The sequence below is a fragment of the Paroedura picta genome, chromosome 11 (genome assembly GCF_049243985.1).
Source record: "Paroedura picta isolate Pp20150507F chromosome 11, Ppicta_v3.0, whole genome shotgun sequence".
Lineage (NCBI taxonomy): Eukaryota > Metazoa > Chordata > Lepidosauria > Squamata > Gekkonidae > Paroedura > Paroedura picta.
Window position 1 is genome coordinate 24,138,281 of NC_135379.1, and position 19,522 is coordinate 24,157,802.

The 19,522-nt window shown below is 39.8% G+C and overlaps 1 protein-coding gene across 7 annotated transcripts in view; it reads right to left on the reverse strand.

The window, feature by feature from the left end:
- The window catches only part of THSD7A (thrombospondin type 1 domain containing 7A), a 272,715-nt gene that overhangs the window by 81,248 nt on the left and 171,945 nt on the right, over window positions 1–19,522 (reverse strand). For all 7 annotated transcript variants that reach the window (XM_077302601.1, XM_077302599.1, XM_077302603.1 and 4 more), the window contains one exon: window positions 2,942–3,133. In XM_077302601.1, the coding sequence (XP_077158716.1) occupies window positions 2,942–3,133 (192 nt within the window). The remainder of the gene's footprint in view (window positions 1–2,941; window positions 3,134–19,522) is intronic.

Sequence of the window (19,522 nt, forward strand, 5' to 3'; positions counted from 1 at the left end):
GGCTGTCCTACCTCTATGGGGAAGTCACTACTTAAGCATCCAATCACTTTTCAGAGGGGGAGAGGGAATATTGGAGGCAAGCACAGAAACAGTTCTGCCTTGATACAGTTCAGAGTGCAGGGATAGTTTTGGGTCTGCTTCAGCAAAAACACAGTTTGAAGGGTAGCAGCCTGGTAGTGTGGCAAAGTGGTTCAGCTCTACCTACGGGAGAGGACAGAATATCTGGTTAGGCCTGTCTCTGGTAAGGAGCAGGCCTTGTACATTTAGCCTGACTCTTGTGAAAGGGCAGGCTGGTGTGAGTGGAATCCTATATGTGTGAAAGTATCCGAGCTGGAGGCTAGTGAGTATTTGCAAAAATGTTAGAGAAGTCAAACTACATACTGAAGCCATAACTAGTTTAAATGCATGCACCTCAGCCAGGTTTCTCCTTTGATTGTCAGGGGGACCCATGTTGCTGATTTGTTTTTTAAAACAATCTGTAAATAAATTATTTGTTGTTGCATACAATTCTGGCCTTAGTGATCTCTGTGTTTTTCTTGATCACTACAAAATTCACCTCAAGGCAGCAAATCCAAAACCATTACTCACCACACTACAAACATCCTTTAACAGAAGGAAAGATTTACAGTTCAAAACAAACCCGGTTCCCCAGAATCATAAGAGGCTGTGTGGTCTCCTCAGCTTGTAGAAAGGGCCTGTCATAGTCATGTTCATCTGGTTAGTTCTAGACTCATTGAGAATGAAGAGTCTTGGTTGTCAGAACTGCCTTTGCCAAGAGCATCCTCCTCTGCTACAAACACAACTGTCCTCCCCTTCCTTTTCCCAGGTGCAAAACACATGACCTGAGTTTCTGTAGAGTCCCAGACACAATGTCATATAAAAAAAGACACCATGTCTAAGATCTCACATGTTATGGAAGTATGTTTTGTATAAGTTTTTCTATATGAAAACATTGTAACACTATTTCTTCATTAACTATTCCCCAATTAAGAATCTTTAGTGATCTGAGATGCACTCAGAAGTAAGGCCTATTTTCTTCAATGCCGCTGTCTCCTAGGAAAGCATCTCAGGATTGGTGTTCAGATGTAGAAAATTTCCCATCCATAACCCGCTTTCCACCCTTTGTTTTGCTTTCTTCTTATTCTGGTATAGGGTACAGCAATCTTCTCTTAATTAGCCTCATTCTTTTTTACTTGCCATGGTACTTAATGATTATTATTGCTGTTTTTATTATTTTAATGCAGGCAATCCTGAATGCTTTCCCAGCTGGTATCGCAGCAGGGATAAGGTAGGAAAGAGGCACACAGGAAATGCTACAAAATGTTAATGATCAGCATATGCTGGGAAGACAAATTGCACTACTGTACATTGACTCTGTGTCAATCAATACAATTTACTTGAAACAATTTTAACTGTTGTAACTGCTTTTCATCTCCATTTAGTTCCCCAACAGCTATTCTTCCGTTTCTTTCAACGCTATTTCTTTTGACAGTTTCAACTTTCGGTAAAAAGTTTGTCGCCATTAAAGGTTATCAAGGCGAAAAGGTGATGTCACACTCCCATCTTTTTTGCTAATCAAGTTATGGACAAGAAAAACCTACAATCTGTTAAAATCAGGTAATGACCTCCAGTAGATTACCGCCTATAGGAAGAATGACATAAATACATCCCACTGGAATGCCTAAATCGTTGCCAAGCATTTGTTGAAGGTGAAGAGACAGCCATTATTTGTCAGATGGCACATGACAAAATTGCATAATGGATTTGCTGGCACAAGGAGGACAAACAGATTTGATTGAAGTGAAGCCTAAAAGTTCTAATCTAAACTGATACAGTTTGAACTTGGAATGTAATCAGAGAAGTGAAAGTGACAGGTCAGCTGCCTGGAAATTGTATTAAAGTTCTGGAAGATTATATTTTATTCATAAATGCTACGTACTCTCTAAGGCCCAAGTTTAGTAAAAGTCTTTAAGCAGATTCGTAACTTAATTTTTTCCTCGCATGCGTGCAGTGCTTAGATGAGGTTCCCAATGGCCTCCAAACAGCCAATGCTGTCCATGATACGCTAAGACTGCAGCCCCTAGTGTTCCTAGAAGGTTCACAATACCCAAGCACATGTGTAAATATAAACACATCATTAGTACTCTCCTTTGGCAGCCATGCACTGAAGTGCCTCTCCTCACTCAAATATTTTGAAGCTGTTTTGCATTCCATTCTGTATATTCCTGCATGCATGCTACAAACACCTACATTTCATACGTTTTCAACAATCATCACAAGGTAAGGTACATTAAATTCAGCTACAAAAAAAGAATGTAGAACTGCCAAACCATACTCATTAATGCTGTTTTTAAATATGAGTCCTTTGGGGAGTCCCCTCCCCTACTTTTCTTGGTTTAATTTTCCTTTATTTAGCTTATATTTTCTTGGGGCCAAATTTTTTATGTTCATCTAGAAAATGGGGTTGCTGGCATGGAAAGGTCTGCTTGCATGGAAAAGGGTCGTGCTCAGTGAAAGAGGATCTACTTTGCATGCTGAAGATCCCAGGTTCAATCTCTGACACCTCCAGTTAACAGGATCAGGTACTAAGCATTGAAAGATCACCACTTATGACCCTAGAAAGTCATAAGCAACCCGAATTGGCAGTACTGATTCAGATAGAAGAAACATCTGACTAAATATGAGGCAGTTTCTTATGTTCACTATACCTGGTCCACATGACGCAAGAGCTAAACTGAAGCTAGAAATGAGGGTTGAAGAAGTATCTTGTACAATATAATCATCAAACATGAATGTATATTTTGAAAATATCATTAATATGTCCAAAGCAAGTGTCAAAACAATTGTTTCCTTTTAATCATGCATCCTAATACTTCTAATGGTCATAAGGGGATATTAAGAATTCATCGCCATATACCAGACCTGCTGAAAATGACCTTACCTTCACCTGCATATGCCAAGATGGAACGGGCACGCATCTGTTTTCCTTCTGTGGTTTTGCCTGAGCAGGTGTGTGAGCAGGAAGACCATCCAGACCACGTGCTGAGTACGCAATCCTTTGGGCATGGAACATCACAAACAATGGGAACTGGATAGATAGCATCTCGGCACAGCTGTCTATCAACTTCTTCTCCTGGGGAAAGAAAAGGCCAGTAACAGTCTATCATTGTTAATTTAACGTAAATTGAGCAGTCTTAGCCCAGATGGGCACAAAAATAAATTAGATTCTGCTGTTTTGGAAAAACGACATAAACTGATTAGTTATCAACGCATTGTGTCTTCCACAGCCTGATGTTAAAAAAATATGCCCTGGTACTCAAATCTCCTGTGAACTTGAAATTGATCTGAAGTAGTGGTGAGGGTGAGGTTCAAATCTATGACACGGAATCACTGGGCAGAAAAGAAACTAAATTCTGCATTTCCAAGATGTTATTTAAAACGCAGAACACACTTTCTCTATGGGAACTATTTCACTGCCGACATTATATATTGGGGCTGTTCCAAATAATTTATGAGCATAACATATTTACTGGCTTTGTACAACCCCACTACTTACTTTCCCCCCTGAGAGAACTATTTATTCCCATTCTTTACTTCCTGCCATTCTTTGATTAGTTTCTAATAATACCTTTGATTAATTTTCCCAAGGCTCATAATACACACTTCTGTTTTTCATTCCTCAAAAATCAACGTGCTATAATTCTAGCTCCAAATAGAAGTTTATAAGAATGGGCAACAAAGAATTTTTTTTTTCCAGAGAGGGATTAACCAGAACATTCTTTCCATTTAGTTACCAGTTTCCGAAACTGTTTCAAAGAGCACTAAATTTCTTCAAAGGGATTCTTCATACAAGTAAACATGTGGGAGGGTGGTACCAAAATCTAATAAATAAATATATAAGAAACAAACACATTGCTATTGAAGACAAGAATTATCCACTCTGAAACCTGATCACAGATGCTAGTGGAGACCTCTTAAAAGAAAAAAGAGCCATCTTAGGAGAAAAAAATTGGTCCCCATATTAATAACTGCTAAAATATATTTCCCAGTATTCTTTTTAGGAGTTGATCTCTTGGGAAATAGCAGAAGACTTTTAAAAATAGCATTTTAAACACCTGTCAAAAAAAGTTTGATCAAGCTTCATATCTAGGCAGCTGCCATGAAAAAGACATTCAACCTCTATCTCAACAGCATTATGTATGGCCTATCGTTGAGACCTTTGAAGAGTTCATATTGCCTTAATACAGGTAAAGTGAACTGATAGTTCACCATATTGGATTATGGTGGGATTTATCTGATCGATAATTCTGTCACAGAAATCAAGTTTATACAAAATGTTCAATACAGCATACCTATAATACAATAAAATATAGGACATTTTTTTGCTGCTGTCTCACTCAAGACAAGGATCAATGCTGATAAATAATTTCTTATTTGTCAATTGTTCAGTCAATGAAGTTTTGTTCCTCCAAAAATCAGAACAATCAGATTAGGCATGCTTGCTTTCTACTGAACACTTTCTACTGACCTTACTTTTAGTTCTAAAAATGTGTCTTTTGAATAAATATGTAATTAATGAGGTGGGGAGTCTGGTTTTTGATCATACTGGAACACAACAGAATGCTGGTAGGTGAGAGAGAAGTGGAAATTATGCCGAAGCTAACAAAAGCCCCAATCCTTTTCTCACAGGGCAGGAATTTAATTGTTGTATAGAAAATACAGTGACATGTAATCATAGATAGCCTCTTAAACATCACAATTGCCTAAAGTCAATGAAATAAGGTCACAGACTGCATATTGAAGTGATGCATGAAAATCCAGATAACCAGTATGCAAGTCTTATCTGACTGGAAGCAACCAAATGGAACAAGACTGCATTATAATAGTTACTTCACTTAACTGTTTCTAATATTTTATTGATTTTATGAACATCTTGACCTCTCATAATGTAATATGCTACCAAGAACAATCAACTATGTGCTATGAAAGTGATTCCAATATAAATATCACATCATTTGGCAGAAATCCCAACACAAACAAGCCATTGTACTGCAATATTTTAATTTTATTACAACAAGCTTAAAAATAGGTGCAGTGGTAGTGTGCATGCTTGTAAAAATATAATCCTACTATTCTTGCCAGTAAATTTTCTCCGGGGAACTATATTCTGATGTCATAATGTTGGATCCAACCCATAATGATTAATCTAATCCCTTTACTTGTTTACCCCCAACACAATGGATTCATCACTCATCCTAAGCCAAGGCGAAAATGTTTTTTTGGGGGGAGGGTCATGTGAAATAAGCATTTAAGATAATAGGAAGGAGGAGCTTGTTTGTGAACAAGCCATAAAACCCAGCACCTGCTGATACATCATGATGAGAGCAAAGCTTATGTAAATCCACAGTAATGTCTCCAGTTAGGACAAAATAATGTAACTTGAGATGTTTTTGCCATTCCAGAGCAGCATCTTGCCACAGGTTCCTAATTCTCCCCCAAATCTCCGTGCACAGGGAAGGCTGAGACACAGCAATGTTTGAAAGCAGAGGCTTCAGATCGCTCACTTTTTTGTATTTTGGCCTTCCCAAACCTCACACAAAAAGGGGGGGAGGATCAGAAACAGACTCCTGAATCTCAGTTGATCCTTGTAATCAGCTGTGAGTCAACTTCTGATCGCCACCCTCCCAGCTCTTCTGGATTGCTGCCAATCTAGGGTCTTGTGAAGTTTCTGTAATAGGGGACTAGCTGGGAGTCAGTCTTAAATTCCTTGCTATAGCTACATTGTTGGTGCCAAATGGCACTAATGAACTGCAAACACCTGTCAGATAATCAGCTCCTTGATCAGAAGGGGCAAACAGGTGTTTGAGAAATATTACAAATCAAGTATTCATTTTCAAAACTTCCATTGTATTTTTTGGATATAGTGAGTCCCCTTCGCTATAGCTGCCTCTGAGAACAAACGACTTTCTCACAAAGTGAGAGAAATTCAGTAGAAGGATACTGTAAGAATCAATTTAGACAAAGGCTATGCACTGGATCAAATCCTGAATAAACCAACTAAGAAACAAAGCCTCAAGGTGTGGTCTTCATCTTTAATAATCAACAGCTATATTTGAAGTCTGCAGCAGAAAATAACTATTTACATAATACAATTACTATACAGCATAGTTTTTAAAAGTAAAAAATGAAAATCAATCTAATCAACAGAATACACGTGCAATATTTGCATTTTGAGAAATCATGAATAGGTAAGAATCTTTTGAGAAAGTTATCTACATTCATAGAGTAATGAATTTGTTAGACATTAACAAAACAGAGACACCTTAGGCTAATCACAGTAGAAATAGGTTAAGAATAATCAGTGTTTTTTCAAACTGTAAAAGGATGGGTGGGTGGCTCTGTGCCAAAGTCTGCTGTTCTGTTAAAATTTTACGCAGCAAGAAGAAGGAGGAGCAGGAGCAGGAGCAGATTTCTATACCCTACTTTTCACTACCCAAAGGTATCTCAAAGCAGCTTTGCCTTCCTCTCCCCACAACAGATACCTTGTGAGGTAGGTGGATCACTTCTATCAGGGCTGTGGCTAGCCCAAGGTCACCCAGCTGGCTGTATGTGGAGGAACGGGGAATCAAACCTGCCTCACCAGATTAGATGCCGCCATTCTTAACCACTACACGAAGTTGGCTCTGAAGCTCAGTGATATCCTTTTGTAAAGTACAGGACAAGAGTAGATTTTGACACTAAATCTAATTAAAATAACTATGATGATACAACATACTGATTTATTTGCATACAATTCAATAACACTTAAGAAGATCCAAAGAGAAGAGAGGAGGCAGGGGGGAAATGTGGTCTGTTTTTAAAACTAACAGCTGCCTTTGAATTAATTATATCTAAATACAGGCTAATTTTAAAACCTTTGTTTTTAATTAAATATATTTGAAGAAATAATGCTGAACGACTACATAAAATATCCAGGCATGACTGGCTTGTCAGTTTTGTTAGGCATCAGTGCATGATGGGACAAGTAAACAAGCCGAACTTCCTCCTCCTCTGTTTTCCAGGAAAACCACAAAGCAGCTTCAGTTTACACATACCTTCCAGCTACGCTTCTGGGCTAGTAAAGGAGCGGTAAGTGATTGATGGAGTAGAACGAACTCTAAGTACACAAGGTCCCAGAAGGCCCCTTGAGTTGAGGGTTGTAGCTGCCGAGGTTTATGCAGCTCCATGTAAAACATTACTCCAATTTCCATGAAATTATAGAAATATTTTGCATCTCATTTGCGTGTAACAGTAATAGCCTGCTTTTAAATACAAAATGGATCAATTTACTGCTGGTGAAAGCCAAGAGCCTAATAGCGGCAATAAAAGGAGTCTAGTATACCTTCAACCACCAGCTATAGCCTTAATCCTACTGGCATTCCTACATCCTGACTTTTGGCAGGGATAAGAACATTCGAAATCTTGTAAAAATGGCTTCAAGAATTTAATTCCAATTTTACCCCAGGCAAAAGACTAAAACACATATGCATATTAAAACATTTGGAAATGGAGTTGAAATGGTATTACTATTCTGCTGCTGAACATTTTATTACATGATCATGGAAACAACCATACAGGTCTTAGGCAGCTGAAAATGTAAACAGATGTGCACGTCATTTATTTACTGACTTAATTTATTTAATGTATTTTTTTTTATATCGCCGTTCCCCAAGGTCTCGCAGCGGTTTACAACAAAATACAGTAAAATACCATAAAAGCCTATAAAACACCCCTTAAAGGTAAAGGTAAAGGTATCCCCTGTGCAAGCACCGAGTCATGTCTGACCCTTGGGGTGACGCCCTCTAGCGTTTTCATGGCAGACTCAATACGGGGTGGTTTGCCAGTGCCTTCCCCAGTCATTACCGTTTACCCCCCAGCAAGCTGGGTACTCATTTTACCGACCTCGGAAGGATGGAAGGCTGAGTCAACCTTGAGCCGGCTGCTGGGATTGAACTCCCAGCCTCATGGGCAAAGCTTTCAGGCGGCTGCCTTACCACTCTGCGCCACAAGAGGCTCTTTAAAAACACCCCTTACAATTAAGCAAATAGCAACCAATTGCGAAGAGAATTCTAATTTTCCAATCCTCCCCCCCCACACACACACACACACACTTTCAGCCCTGTTCAGGTTAAGTTCTCTCCTGCTGGGAGTGAGAGGCCAGATCTAATCATGCATGCGGGGGGATCCTCCTATGGTAACACCAAGACTCCACTCTGCCTTATATCCCTACCTTTCTCTTCAGTGGGGAATGAAAGTGGCTTATACCATTCTCCTTCCATTTTATTCTGACAACAACTCTGTTAGGTGGGTTAGGCTGAGAAAGTGTGACAGTTCCAGGTTGAGCCAGCAAGCTTCCATGGCAGAGCAGACATGTGAACTTGATTCTCCCTTTTCCTAATCCAGCATTTTAAATACCACAGCACACAAACGTATTACATGCATTACATAAGTGTATAAAGTGGCCCTACAGATGTTTTTCTTAATTAATATGTAGAGTTCTAATGGTACAACCATGGCACATTTTGTAGTTAAGCCATGCCAAGCTTACATGGCTCGGCTCGGCCACTGTACTTAATGAGTTAGTGATTCCCTATTCACATTCTCTCACTCAATTATTTGTTAAGTAGCATCTGTCTCTAATTAAGTGCTTTAATTAGTTGATAGTTAATATTCTTAAGTCATTTCCTTTTATAAAGCAAATGGTATTGATTCCAATTAAGATATTCAAATGTTTCTTACATCTGCTGGTGATGTCTGAAAGTGTCTCTTTGGATGTTTAAATACCCCAAAAAAATCTGTGTTAAGATCATCTACATATGACACTTTATCTGTGTATGCTATGATTTCAGAAGAGAATCCAAAAACATTTTCATTATGACAGTGGTCCATCAGTGTCCACAGCAGCTATTGTTTTCAACAGCGTTAACTAATTGCAATCAAGTGAAATTATATTTATGTTCATTACAAAGTGTTAAGGCTAGCTATATAATTAATGGTAGACTTAAAATAAAAACAGCAAGATGCTTGCAATCTCACAAGAGACCTGTTGGCTAGCGGCGGTATACAACAAATCCATGAATGAATGAATGAATGAATGAATGAATGAATGAATGAATGAATGAATGAATGAATGAATGAATGAATGAATATTAATGAAAAAATCACAGAGCCAGATCTAGGCTTTGTTTTAAGTTTCTTTCTTAGCATAGTCATTGCAGACTTCAAAAATGCCTTCGTCAGGAACCATGGGCTAATGAATGTATTACACAGATGATCTATCTTTTGCATGTAAAAGAAGAAGAGTTGATTTTTATATGCCACTTTCCCTCTACCAGGAGTCTTGAGAGCCAGCTTGGCGTAGTTGTTAGGAGCATGGACTTCTAATCTGGCAAACCGGGTTTCATTCCCCACTCCTCCTCCATATGCAGCCAGCTGCGTGACCTTGGGCTCATCACAGCACTGATAAAGCTGTTCTGACCGAGCAGAAATATCAGGGCTCTCTCAGCCTCACCCACCTCACAGGGTGTCTGTTGTAGGGAGAGGAAAGGGAAGGTGATTGTAAACTGCTTTTAGACTCCTTCTGATAGAGAAAAGCAGCATATAAGAACCAACTCTTCTTCATAGCAGCTTACAATTGCCTTCCCTTACCTCTATCAGTAATAGACACCCTGTGAGATAGGTGAGACTGAGAGAGCCCTGAGATTACTGCTCAATCAGAACAGTGGTGTGACAGGTGTAAGGTCACCCAGTTGGCTGCATATGGTGGAGGAGTGGGGAATCAAAGCCGCTTCGACAGATTAGACGCTGCCCCTCTTAACCACTACACCACGTTGGCACCATCAAGTACACTGGCACTATCCAGTTCCCCAGAGCACTAGCAGTTTCTGCATACAGAATTTGTGTCTGTCCTTGGAGAATGACTTTGTTGCTTCACTCTCCTGCTGTAGGCCAAACTTCTCCCTCAAATACTGTTGTCAGGGAACATGGGACCCCCAGAAAGCATGATGGGAAAATCAGAGGCCTAATGTGATATGAAATACCTTTACCCCAAACTCTGGACAGCAGCTGCTATTGTGAATAGACAATACTGACTTTGATGGACCAAGGCAGTTTGATGTGTTCATTCAGAGAATTTCACATACAAGTATGAATAGGAGAAAGGACCCTTGTCTGCTCTTAAGGTAACTGTCAGAAACGTTTCCTTGTGATAAGTGAGCTTTAGAAATATTTTCTGCCACATATATAAACCAAGACTGGGACAGGGGGACATTTGGACATGAAAGTTCCCTTACAACGCTAAACTAGAATTTAACATCAACTTGATAATGAAGTTGCATGCTTTTCCTAGCCCACTATTCTTGGACAGACTGATCTCATCAAACTAATACAAGCATAATGGTAATATTCAGGTGAGATTATTGAAATGTACTTTACAAGAGACCAACATGGAAAATATATCAGAAACTTCACCTAAAGCAAAATACAGAGCAATGGTATTACCTACCATGAACTTTGTAGATCCTACTGCCTACCAATGAGTTTGTGCTGAAATGGGTCTTAAATTGCTAGGGATCTTTACCCATTAACGTCAGACTGCCCAGTTCTGTTTGCCTCCACTCCATAGGGGTTGCACATGCCCACAACTCTGATGAGCATGTAGGTCAGGGCTTTTCTAAGGAAGCTCACCTGAGCTTTAAAGGGATCTGTGAAGGTCATACCTTTCCAGAGCACTTTTTGGGGAAGTTGAATTTTAACTGTGCCTTGCTGAGATCTCTTTTGAATTCTTGTGATGTTTTCTGGTTTTATCTGACATTTTATCCTGCTGCTTTAGATATGACTACTTTTTATTAGCCTTACATTCAGGTAGATAGTCGTGTTGGTCTGAAGCAGCAGAACAAATCTTTTTATGAGTCTCGTTTATTTTCACTTGGTTTTATTGCTGCTTTTAATGTTACTGTTGGGTTTTCAATTTTTATTTTATTTGTCCATTTGCATTTTCTGTTTTAAAGATTGCTGTAAACAGTCTCAAGAATTTTTATTAGTAGACTGGAAGAAACTGGAAAAGAACTAACAGCAGAAGTTCTCCCAGATAAATCTACATATATACACAATAGATATAAAGCCTTGCAGGGTATGAATTAATGGCACAGTGTATTGACTGTGGACAATTCTATTTTTCTGCTTACCGGCTACTAAAGTTCTTGTAGCAAACTAAAGGGAGTGAACTCATGGAGTGTATGGAATTCAGGTATATCCATAGAGTGCTGAGGGGCTAATGGGCAGTTGAAGGCACTACTGGTCCAGCACCACTGAGGCAGGAGGCAATTGCAACCAAAGAGTTGATAATGGCTCTTAGATTTAACCTATCAAATGAGTGCTCTATGCCCATTTTGTACACCTTTGGCCAGTCTTCAGCCTTGGAGTCTGGCTGTGCTACCCCCTCTATCACCAAGTGGCTCAGTACAATAATGCCCGGGTTTCCTCTACCCAATCTCAGGCTCCACTGATTTCTGGAAGTCAAGTGTTACTTTGATCTCCTTCCCCATCTCTCCCTACCCCACTCTCACTCCCTCCCCCCCCCTTTCTCTTATATACACACAGAGAGAGAAAGATTTTAAATCCCCTTGTTTCCTCCTGGGTAACACATCACAGAATATAGATGTTCAGTAAAACAACGGGGCCAGTGCACCTGCAAATATCATATTCATGATCATATGGATCAAGATCATGATCGATTGTCTAAACAGATTATCCAATAATTAATTTGATTTTTCAGTAATTAAACAACTATTTATTATATTATGTCCAGAAGCATTAATGCTACTAAGCACTGCTATTGCAATTTTACTTTTTTGTCTATTCAAAATAGTTATTTTTATAAACTAGCAACAAAACCTACTTTTTATTGTTTTTGTTTTTATTTTTATAAACTAGCAACAAAACCTACCTTCTCCCAAATAATGTGATGCAGTTTATGTGTATATATATATAGTGTCATTCTAACTAGGGAAAATAATGGGCACATATTTTGATATCATATTAATGCCTTCTCCAATCCCACTGCTAGGTACCTTAATGGGAAAACATGGGTATCTCCATTTATATTACAGTCATCCATCAGAATTATTATCATATAACTATAGCCTAAATTTGACAAACAGGGACAAAAAACAAAAACAGGAAATGGAATAGCATTTTCCAGTCCTAAAAAAATTAGTTTTAGTTGTAAAATACTGCCCCATCTTCCAGATGTATGAGGATCTATTAAGCAAGTATATGAAACAAATACTCGCTCTATAACAATATTGGCTGAAATATATATTTTAAAATTAAATATCCTCAGCCATTCAAGCTGTTATAACCTTTTTCACTATATTGAAAATGTAATGGCCATTCCCTTTAAATTTTCCAGTGGATAACTGCAAGGAAAGAAAATAATGCGGTTGGAACACAGGTGACTTATTTTCTTTTTGTAAAATGCTACAATACAACTCAATCTAACTAGCCGGTATAGTTATATGGAACCGGCAGGATTAGTTTTTATAAGAAGCTCAACTATCCTTACTAGTGTTCTAGCCCAAGAGATATAAATGATGAGGGTCCCACAGCCAAAGTGCAAGGTAGTCAATACAGCTGACTATGAACGCGTGCGGCAAATTGGAATAGCCTTCAAAAGCTTATGCCACATTGCCATAAATCCCCTTGTTAGTATTATTTATTTATAATTTAATTTATACCCCACCCCTCCCAACAAAGTCGGCCTGAGGCAACTTACAAAAAAATAAAAGATAGTATACAACCATCTCCATAAAAAACCCTCAATTAATCCCCAATAAAATAATAGTACAATCTAAAAACTCAAACAGATGAGTCCCTCCCCTATCCCAGTGAGTTAATATTATGTGAGTTAACATTAACTCTCTCATATGTCAATTCAAAACTCAAGGCTGATTCATATGTTGCGTATAGCCTTGTGGATACAATAATGTGCAGTTAATGGCAGACCTGGAACTTCATTCCCATTCCTCTCTACACATACCTTCCAGTGGCACCAAAGATGTTTTTTCCCCATGCCTCTAGTCACCTGTAGCAAGGAAGGCAACATAGGATGTGGTACTACTGTGTGTGTGCTTGAATCTACCAGTCTGAAACCATAATCTGCAAGGGGGGAAGGGGCGCTTTATATTGACCCAAGGTATTCACCAATCTAGAAATGTGTTCTGCTTACATTATCAAGTCTTTCAAGGACAATGCCAGTTTCAATTCACAGACCAAAGCCGGAGGCCTTAACTCTGTAGCCTTATCCCAGTCTGAATCAGATTCTGAATCACTGTCATCTTCCAAAGAATGAACTGCCACTGTTGGAGGCGATAAGGGTAAGCGATTCTGTACTGTAAGTAATTCTCTTTGAATCTATGACATCAAAGAATTCTTTGGTCTTGGAAACTCTGATGTCTGCAGTGGTTTCATTTTCCATTAGATGTCAGGTTTTCTTGCTGCTGCACCCAAAATTTATTTTTTTATTTTTTTTATTAATTGCAGCCTTCTGTTGATCCTGAGACCGTTGAAATTACAACACTTTGAATTTGTTCTTTGGTTCATAAGATGATATTTTGGTGAGTCTCTTGGACTATAGCATAGACCAAGGTAGAGTATAGAGTATTGGACCAAGGTAGAGTATAGCTTGCCATTAATAGATGTCTAGCTTGCTTTCTGGGGATACACATCTGAATTTGTCTCCAACTTATCATTTTTCTTATTTTTTGTAAACTCTTGAGAATAAGACAATGATTCTTTAAATTTTGGTTTGAGTACTGTTTATGCTTCCCCACTCCTCGCAGCTGTACAAGTCCTGACAGGGACTCAGCACATTTAACACCAGCACTTGCCCAGCTGCACTGGCTCCAGACTGGAGACTGAATTAGGTTCAATATGCTGGTGCTAACCTTTAAAGCCCTAAATAGTCTGGGGGTCAGTGTACCTCTGGGACCGCCTTTTCCCTTACAACCCCCCCCCCCCCAAGAGCACTAAGATCTTCAGATCAACATCTGCTCAGGGTTCTTGGCCCGAAGGAGGTCAAAATGGCCTCAACCAAACCCAGGGCTTTTTTGAATATGCTCCCAGGACCCGGTGGGGGGGGGGTCTAAATCAGTTCCACAGAGCCTTTAAGATGGAGCAGTTCCACCAGGCATAGGGTTTAGGCCAAAAGAAAACATCAACCAAGAGAGGATGTCCTCACTGCTGGGAGGAGGAAGAGGAGGAGGAGGAGAGCTAGAAGTTTGGTTCCTTGCTAATGGATCCCTCTGCCCTGCCTGGGAATTTTAGTGGGGAGGGGGGATTATTAATTACTGTAAATGCCATTAACATTTAAACTTTGTATGCTGTTCTACTACTGTCACCCGCCCTGAACGATATGGAAGGGTGGGATGTAAATAAAATTAATATTATTATTACCATGCTCTCATGCGGCAGGGATCTGCAGCCTCCAAGCCTCAGAAGAAATTGGAAAGTTAAGGAGGTGGTCAGGGGTGGGAGACGGGAGGCGATTAGCTGGCCGCTGGACAGACAAGCAAGCTGGTTGGAGGAGGAGGCACTCAGGGGTGGGATAGCCACCGAGTGGGTGTTAAGCACTGAGTGGCACTTAAGACATGAGACATGCTTCTCCTCCCAAGTAATACCAGAAATATTAAGTGGAGCAGATGTGAAAATATGATTTCACAACTCGCACTTGATTGCTATGGCGGTCAATCAAAAATTGAGTAGAAAACCAGCTTGGTTCACTCCAGTCATGCACCGCTAATGCCTGTTTCCAGTTGCAAGGGGAACTTGAGTTGAAAATGTTTAGCTCTTAATGTTTCCAAAGAAGGTCTCTGAAAACACAAGATTCCATTGGTGTCATGCACAGACACTGCAATTTTAGAGGATCTCTAAGCTGCCCTATTACTTATCCTCACTTTTATGCATTATATTTCATAATATTTTGAGTAGCAAAAGTCTAGAGGGTTGCTATGAGCAAGAATTGTTGAACGGAAAGTGCTGATGTACTCTTATCAGTATCTTAATTCGCATGAATAACATGGGACTGGGGTCTCAGCGCTTTCCAATATTATGGCACATACTGAGAACAGCACAGCACTTCTGCGTCCAATATCAGTAGGCTTCTCCTTGCAGTTTGACAGAAAGCTGAAAACATTTCCAGGGTTCATTTGTTAATGCAGGCATACTGAGAATGATAAGGGCCAGGGAACGCCAGTATATTGATTATAACCAAGCACAGCAGGCTGCTGCCTTTGCCTGAGTCAATCAAATGTCATCTTGGTAAAAATGGGGGGAGGGGGGAGGGAATAAAAGTAAGTTTGAAGACAGGCAGGAGTTCCACTGGGAATAAAATCAATTTGAGTCAGGGGACCAAAACAGATCAATCTATCAGACCAATAGGCCACATTTCAATAGAACACTGAGGGGCACATAAAATGCTGACAAAGTTAATCCAAAAGATTATATTGCTTGTAAATATCTAGCATTTCTAGCTACATTGTATGGGGTGGGGGAGGTAGTATTCTCCAGTCTATCTAAATAACCTCTTATACCTAACATATATATTATTGAGATATCAGTTATTATGGGGATTTATCTATTCATGTTTCTAAAATCAGAGGTCTTTAAATATACAAAAATGAGGACAAAGCATGCACTGAGATCTGTGATGGGGCAATCGCCTAGCATCATCAATGTTTTGTAGCATATATTATACTTTGAACTCCTCTTCAAGATAAGGGAACCAACAGAATAGCCATAAATAGCTCTACCCGGGATCATAACTCAGGCTTACTTCCTGGCAATTGTTCATAGTACTGCACTGAAGACGTCAGGAAACTATCCGTTGCATTTCACACTATTGGGGATCTAAAACAGCAGATCTGTCCAGTGTTAATTAAGGCACTCTACAATTTGACTTGTGAAGAATTTGGTACTAGGTAGAGAATACAGAAGCCTGAGAATCATAACTTGATAAAGGAACAACAAGGAAGGGGAACAATGCTTTCAGCAAGAAAGAAATGGCTATGATTCTTCTTTAAAAACACAAACGGTGAGGTTTTTTTAAAACAGAATTGGACATTTGCCCAGATTTCAAAGTCAAGAAAAGCTAGCTACCGGAGAGCTGCTAGCAGAAACAAAGCTTATATGCCCTTGACCTAGAACAACTGACCTGGGGCTATTATGCACGTACTGGGTGTATTATGCATGGCAGGAAACCTTGAAAAAAGTCTGCCCTAAAATACATTGTTGTTTTTATTTCTGCACATGGGATCATTTTCACTGTGTGAAATTCATTATGTTATTTTTGATTATGCATGGTAGTCCCTCCTCATAGTGTCAACTGCATTTTTTCAGCACAGTATCTAAAACCATTTTTGCAAGGACTTTTCTTGTGTGTTAGTACTGAGGACACTCTTTTTTCATGCATAAATGTTAGGGGGGTTTTTGTCTCCTGTTTTTTTCTGCTTACAGTCCCTCATCTACCAATGGGAGCTCAAGGTTCCTGCTGTGGATTTTCTGCCTCCTCAGTGTCAGCAATCAGTCTCCCTTGCAACCCAGTGAATTTTATAGTTTTATTGCATAACTAGTAATAAAGCCCGCTGTATGACTAATACAGCGGGCTCTAGCAACTTACAGTTTGGCGTGTCCCCCAGCGGCGGCTCTCTGTGGCGGAGGCTCTCTGTGGCAGCGGCTCTCTGTGGCGGCGCCGCGGGCGGTGTTTAGATAGCCCAAAGAGTATCTCTGCTGGTAGGCTTGGCATTTACAACAGCCTTCCTCAAATACTCCTGAGACTACAGAACTACTCTGTAGAATTATATCAAATAAGCAATTACTTGAAGCAGCAGTCTACTTCTCATTAGAGACCAAGGCAGAGAGTGTGGCTATTGTTGAACAGTTTATCAGACTGGCAAAGCAGAGAGGTTTTCCCTATGCCACCTTGCACTGCCTCAGCAGCTGTCTGAAATGCCAGTCCCATCTTGCAAAAGAATGAAGAAGCAGAGCTGCTTCAGGCTATGTGCAGAGGCTCCTGTTTTGGACTCAACAGTGATTTAAAAAGAACTTCACATTGAAGGGGATGGTATGATGGTTCATAACCATGAACTACAATTCACATAGGACCCTGCCGGCAGCATGTGCCAGCGTGGCAGTCAGGTGATATTGCAGCGCAATGGAGAAAGTTCCCCCTCCCAGAATTACCATTGGAACTTGTCCAAATGCATAACTGCTAAAAAAAACAACAACAATGCAGTATCAAAGTGCTTGCATAAATGGGAATGTTTTGGAAACATTTTTAAAAGAACAATTTAAAAGCGTTGGCGAACTGACTGCAGTGAAATCCAGTACACACATAATAGCCCCTGGTGAGACATTTCATTTCTCCAACCTCCTGTAGTGAAGTTCTAAATCTTTTGCATCACTTGGATGGCAGACTTGAAATGCTGTGATGCAGTGTTATTGAGTTTAAATCAGAGCCAGATATATGCTCAAATAGTATCTGGATTGAAAACAGTTTTACAAATGGTACTATACAGCCTCCTGATTTTACCCTCCCCATGTACAAAACATTTTGAACTCTACAACCAAGCTATTTAAAGGGTTTGGAAAGAGAATAACACAACACTGTAGCAAGAGAGAACACTGTAGAGAACACTGTAGCAAGAGATCAGCTTTCCTTGTATAAGCACTGAAGTCCTTACTCGGGATTTTATGCCCTACTGCCCCAAGATCACGGGACACAAGTATATGCTCTGGCACGTGGCCAAGAGTATACAGTTGCTTCAGGGGAAGAAGGTAGTATGGTATAGCTTGATCTTGTCAGATCTCAGATGCTAAGCAGGGATGGGAGAATACTTGGATGGGAGAATATGAAGGAATACTCTGCACAGTAAGGCAATGGCAAAACACCTCGGCCCCAGACTTGCCTAGAAAGCCCCTTGCTGGGGTCATCATAAGTCAGATGCAACTTGATGGCACAAACATTATACATGAACATTTCTGCCTCATTCTCCAGTGAGCTCCCTAGGGGAAAGGTTACTATTAGGAACCAGAGGGAAATCTGAGAGAAGATGCTGCAGTGAAAGAGAATTCCTCTCTCTCTCTCACACACACACACACACACACACACAGAGCCTGAAACAACTAGTTACTTCCCTTTGAGATGTTCACTTCACACTAACAACTCTTAAAAGTCTAGAAATTTCTGCAAAACAATGTTGTGAAAAGAAAACAAAAACCTGGGAATGATGCTTTACAAACCACTCATCTGAAAATCATCTGTCCAAATTATTAAACCGCTGTATTAGATCTCATATCCTGTTTATATCACTATATAAACATATCATCTACAGCTTGCCTTCTCCCTTTCATTAATTTCATATATTAAACACGCTGGACCATGTCTTGGACTCGAAGCATTATTGTTCTCGAGCCCGGATTGCCAATCAATTGAAGCTATAATAAGGATATTCTAATAATATGTTACATATCATGGCCTTTCAACTTGTTGATGCTGACATCCTTTGATGAATTCAGCTGTTCTATGGCTGATGAAGACTGGGTTCACACTCATCAACACTCAACACAAATTGTGCTCTGAATGAATAAAAGGTCAAACAATCTGCAAGTAAAATTTGGAAGAAATAATTGGTAGGAATAATGGGGTTTTAACACATCATAAACCTACCAGCATAGCATTTATCACTTGAAAGCTTGATAAAAATAATATTAATGTTAAATCAAATCTCTTAACATACATTATTGGTCACGTGTCATTAAATAGCAGCAGTCCAATACTGCCTTGTTCCTGCTCACTTTGGATTACTCCCCCTCTGCTACTGTTCTCCCTTTTTAAAATAGCAGTTTTCTCTGTTCCCTTTGCTTGATAAGGAGTCAAATGATATGTACATGCTTTATGTGTAATCATACAGAATTTTTTTTCTTAGAGTTCTCTCTAGTTTTAATGTAGGTACATTATTATGTTGGCTTGGAAGCTCAGCCTTCTGCCACACCCCTCAATACCCAAGAAGGTTTTAGATAGTATATGGACAACAAACCCCCTTCAAGGATCGCTGCCTTGTTGTGGCAAGGGGGCTTGCGTAGTTCAGTGAAGCTATGAGCTATGCCGTGCAGGGCCACCCAAGACGGACAGGTCATAGCTGAGAGCTCTGACAAAAGGTGATCCACTGGAGAAGGAAATGGCAAACCACTCCAGTATCTTTGCCATGAAAACTCTATGGACAGTTCCAATAGGCATAACGATATGACGCTGGAAGATGAGCCCCTCAGGTCGGAAGGTGTCCAATATGCTACTGGGGATGAGCAGACGGCTAGTACGAGTAGCGCCAGAATGAATGAAGCGACTGGGCCAAAGCCGAAAGGACGCTCAGTTGTGGAAGTAACTGGTGGCGAAAAGACAGTCCGATGCTGTAAAGATTTTTATTCC